The following is a 4,768-nucleotide window of genomic DNA, read 5'->3' on the forward strand; positions in this document are numbered from 1 at the left end:
GCTGCAATGCGCTCAAAGATGTCGTTCACGAACGAGTTCATGATGGACATGGCCTTGGAGGAGATACCGGTGTCGGGGTGGACCTGCTTCAACACCTTGTAGATGTAGATGCTGTAGCTCTCCTTCCTCCTGCGCTTCTTCTTCTTATCACCCTTGGTGATAGACTTTTGGGCCTTACCGGCCTTCTTGGCAGCCTTTCCGGAAGTTTTGGGTGGCATCACGGTGGTTATACCTTGGGTAAACACTGATAAGGATTTTGACCTGAAATTTCCTTATATTGGCCGACACGGGCGCCAGCCTCAGGTGAGTGAGCCGCGGCTAGTGGCTCAAAGGGCGTGCCACCGTTGCCATCTAACGCCATCGGAAAGTTTCAACGGTGGGCGCCTATAAATAGGGATGCTCTCGATTGCAATTGCAAGGTTTTTGAGATACCTATAAAGCAAACATCATGTCAGGTCGTGGTAAGGGTGGTAAGGTCAAGGGAAAGTCAAAGTCCCGCTCGAGCAGGGCCGGCCTTCAGTTTCCTGTAGGTAGGATTCACCGCCTTCTGCGTAAGGGAAATTACGCTGAACGTGTCGGAGCAGGTGCCCCTGTGTACCTGGCTGCCGTCATGGAATACCTGGCTGCTGAAGTTCTCGAGCTGGCAGGTAACGCCGCCCGTGACAACAAGAAGACCCGTATCATCCCCCGTCACTTGCAGCTGGCCATCCGTAACGACGAGGAACTGAACAAGCTCCTCTCTGGTGTGACCATTGCCCAGGGTGGTGTCCTGCCTAACATCCAGGCTGTGCTCCTCCCCAAGAAGACTGAGAAGAAATAAATCTTTCTCTCGGTTGCCTCTTTTCAACAACATCGGCTCCTTTCGGAGCCACAAAATCTCCCTAGAGATGTAATTGACTACTCAACTTATCAATCCCAAACTAATAAACTACCTACTCAAACCCCAAGCCCAAATGCATAGATTGCAATATCAATGTCATATTCTTCAATAACATTGCCATCATACTCAACTTCTCAACAACCAACAAAACAACTCACCGATGCCCCCACACCCAAAATCAATTTAAAATTCCTAAATCAATGTTCATAAAGAGTGAGAAAGAGAGAGAGAGAGAGAGAATCAAAGCGAAAGAAAACATAAGAGAGAGAGAGAATCAATGCGGAATAGAGAGAGAGGGAAAGAAGAAGAGAGAGAATCAATGTGAAATAGAGAGAGGGAAAGAAGAAGGAGTGAGAGAGAGAGAATCAAAGCGAAAGAAAACTTAAAAGAGAGAGAGAGAATCAAAGCGGAAGAAAACATAAAGAGAGAGGGAAAGAAGAAGAGAGATAGAGAGAGAGGGAAAGAAGAAGAAGAGAGAGAATCAATGCGAAATAGAGAGAGAAGGAATGAAGAAGAAGAAGAAGAAGAAGAGAGAGAGAGAGAGAATCAAAGCGAAAGAAAACATAAAGAGAGAGAGAGAGACGGAAAGAAGAAGAGACATAGAGAGAGGGGGAAAGAAGAAGGAGAGAGAGAGAGAATCAAAGCTAAAGAAAACGTAAAGAGAGAGAGAGAGAGGGAAAGAAGAAGAGAGATAGAGAGAGGGGGAAAGAAGAAGAAGAGAGAGAATCAATGCGAAATAGAGAGAGAATGAATGAAGAAGAAGAAGAAGAAGAGAGAGAGAGAGAGAGAGAATCAAAGCGAAAGAAAACATAAAGAGAGAGAGAGAGAGAGGGAAAGAAGAAGAGAGATAAAGAGAGGGGGAAAGAAGAAGAAGAAGAGGCAGATGGAAAGAAGGAGAGAGAGAGAGAGAGAATCAAAGCGAATTTGAGATAGAGGGAAAGAAGGAGAGATAGAGAATCAAAGCGAAAGAAAACATAAAAAGAGAAAGAGAGAGAGAGAGAGAATCAAAGCGAAACAAAACATAAAAAGAGAGAGGGAAAGAAGGAGAAGAAGAAGGAGAAGGAGAGGGAAAGAGGAAGAAGAAGAAGGAGAGGGAAAGAGGAAGAAGAGGAAGAAGAAGAAGAAGAAAGAGAGAGAGAATCAAAGTGAAACAAAACATAAAAAGAGAAAGATAGAGAGAAAGGGAAAGAAGAAGAAGAAGAGAGAGAGAGAGGGAAAGAAGAAGAGAGATAGAGAGAGGGGGAAAGAAGAAGAAGGAGAGAGAGAGAGAGAGAGAATCAATGCGAAATATAGAGAGAGGGAAAGAAGAAGAAGGAGAGTGAGAGAGAATCAATGCGAAATAGAGAGAGAGGGAAAGAAGAAGAAGAAGAGAGATAGAAAGAAGGAGAGAGAGAGAGAGAATGAATCAAAGCGAAAGAAAACATAAAAGAGAGAGAGAGAGAGAGAGAGAATCAATGCGAAATGGAGAGTGAGAGAGAGAATCAATGCGAAATAGAGAGACAGGGAAAGAAGAAGAAGAAGAAGAAGAAGAGAGAAAGAAGGAGAGAGCGAGATAATCAAAGCGAAAGAAAACATAAAGAGAGAAAATCAATGCGAAATGGAGAGTGAGAGAGAGAATCAAAGCTAAAGAGAGAGAGGGAAAGAAGAAGAAGAAGAAGAAGAAGAGAGAGAGAGAGAAAGAGAGAATCAATGCGAAATAGAGAGAGGGAAAGAAGAAGGAGAGAGAGAGATAATTATAGCGAAATAGAGAGAGAGAGGGAAAGAAGAAAAATAAGAGAGATAAAGAGAGAGGGAAAGAAGAAGAAGAAGAAGAAGGAGAGAGGGAAATAATAATAATAATAAGAAGAAGAGAGTCAGAGCGAAACAAAGCATAAAAAGAGAGGCAGAGAGAGGAAAAGAAGGAGAGAGAGAGAGAGAGAGAATCAGAGCGAAACAAAGCATAAAAAGAGAGAGAGAAAGAAGAAGAAGAAGAGGGAAAGAAGAAGAAGAGAGAGAGTCAGAGCGAAACAAAGCATAAAGAGAGAGAGAGTCAAAGCGAAACAAAGCATAAAAAGAGGGAGGCAGAGAGAGAGAGAGGAAAAGAAGGAGAGAGAGAAAGAAAGAAAGAAAGAAAGAAAGAAAGAAAGAGAGAGAATCAAAGCGAAAGAAAACATAAAAGAGAGAGAGAGAGAGAGAGAGAGAGAGAGAGAGAGAGAGAGAGAGAGAGAGAGAGAGAGAGAGAGAGAGAGAGAGAGAGAGAGAGAGAGAGAGAGACAGAGAGACAGAGAGAATCAATGCGAAATAGAGAGAGAAGGAAAGAAGAAGAAGAATAGAGATAGAAAGAAGGAGAGAGAGAGAATCAAAGCGAAAGAAAACATAAAAGAGAGAAAGAGAGAGAGAGAGAGCGAGAAAGGGAAAGAAGAAGAAGAGAGATAGAAAGAGAGAATCAATGCTAAATAGAGAGAGAGGGAAAGAAGAAGAAAGAGAGAGAGAGAGAGAGAGAGAGAGAGAGAGAGAGAGACAGAGAGAATCAATGCGAAATAGAGAGAGAAGGAAAGAAAAAGAAGAAGAGAGATAGAAAGAAGGGGAGAGAGAGGGAATCAAATCGAAAGAAAACATAAAAGAGAGAAAGAGAGAGAGAGAGAATCAATGCGAAATAGAGAGAGAGGGAAAGAAGAAGAAGAAGAAGAAGAAGAAGAAGAAGAAGAAGAAGAAGAAGAAGAAGAAGAAGAAGAAGAAGAAGAAGAAGAAGAAGAAGAAGAGAGAAAAAGGAGAGAGAGAGAGAGAGAGAGAAAGAAGAAGAAGGAGAGAGAGAGAAAGAGAAAGAGAAAGAGAGAGAGAGAGAGAGAGAGAGAGAGAGAGAGAGAATCAAAGCGAAACAAAGCATAAAAAGAGAGAGGCAGAGAGAGAGGAAAAGAAGAAGAAGAAGAGAGAGAGAGAGAGAGAGAGAGAGAGAGAGAGAGAGAGAGAGAGAGAGAGAGAGAGAGAGAGAGAGAGAGAGAGAGAGAGAGAGAGAATCAAAGCGAAACAAAGCATAAAAAGAGAGAGGCAGAGAGAGAGGAAAAGAAGAAGAAGAAGAGAGAGAGAGAGAGAGAGAGAGAGAGAGAGAGAGAGGGGAAGAACAGAAAAATGATGAGAACAAGAGGGATAGTGATGGTGAGGATAAGGATGAGGATGAGAATGAAAAGAAAGGACGAGTAAAAGTAAAGGAATATGAACAGTCAGCATAACTAAGCAAACGAACTATAACTTAAATGATCAAACTCTGTATACGAACTAAACACAAAGCAATAGGGAAGGAGGGAGGGGAGGGGAGGGGAGGAGACGAGACGAGACGAGACGAGACGAGACGAGACGAGACGAGACGAGACGAGACGATATGATATGATATGATATGATATGATATGATATGATATGATATGATATGATATGATATGATATGATACGATACGATTTGATATAATATGATATGATATGATATGATGAGATGATAATAAGAAAGTGAGAAATGCCTAAAGAAAAATACAATAGAAAAGAAGCGAAGAGAAGAGAATAAGAAAGGGAGAAATACATAGAGGAAAATAGAAGAGAAGAGAAGGGAAGAAAAGAGGAGGAGGAGGAGGAGGAGGCAGAAGAAGAAGAGGAGAAAAGAAAAAAGAGTAATAAGAAGAAGGAAGGGAGAAATGCATTGCGGAAAATACATACATACAGACACAAGAAAATATCGAACGGGTTGACAAACGACACAGGAGAATGGCGAATGAAATACATACCATACTTGCTGTAAATTCACTTTCTCTCAATAATAAAATAAATACAGTAAAATGGATGTGTACTCACCTATCGAACAGAGGCCCTGCCATTGCCGAGTTGAAATTGCTTGAAGATCGGAATTGCTTTATGTAACTA

General features: G+C 41.7%; 1 protein-coding gene across 1 annotated transcript; it reads left to right on the forward strand.

The window, feature by feature from the left end:
- The first annotated feature begins 319 nt into the window (after window positions 1-319).
- Window positions 320-876, forward strand: LOC147467924 (histone H2A-like). Its single transcript, XM_086556250.1, has one exon. The coding sequence runs from the start codon at window positions 449-451 to the stop codon at window positions 818-820; it is 372 nt and encodes a 123-aa protein (XP_086412376.1). The 5' UTR covers window positions 320-448; the 3' UTR covers window positions 821-876.
- Window positions 877-4,768: the final 3,892 nt, after the last annotated feature.

Source organism: Penaeus japonicus, unplaced genomic scaffold (assembly GCF_977035675.1).
Source record: "Penaeus japonicus unplaced genomic scaffold, GWHDUDI00000001_assembly GWHDUDI00000032, whole genome shotgun sequence".
In the NCBI taxonomy this organism is placed as follows: Eukaryota; Metazoa; Arthropoda; class Malacostraca; order Decapoda; family Penaeidae; genus Penaeus; species Penaeus japonicus.

What these genes read in the sequence shown, in the direction of transcription:
- LOC147467924 (XM_086556250.1), top strand. Translation starts at nt 449, where the DNA reads ATGTCAGGTCGTGGTAAGGGTGGTAAGGTCAAGGGAAAGTCAAAGTCC.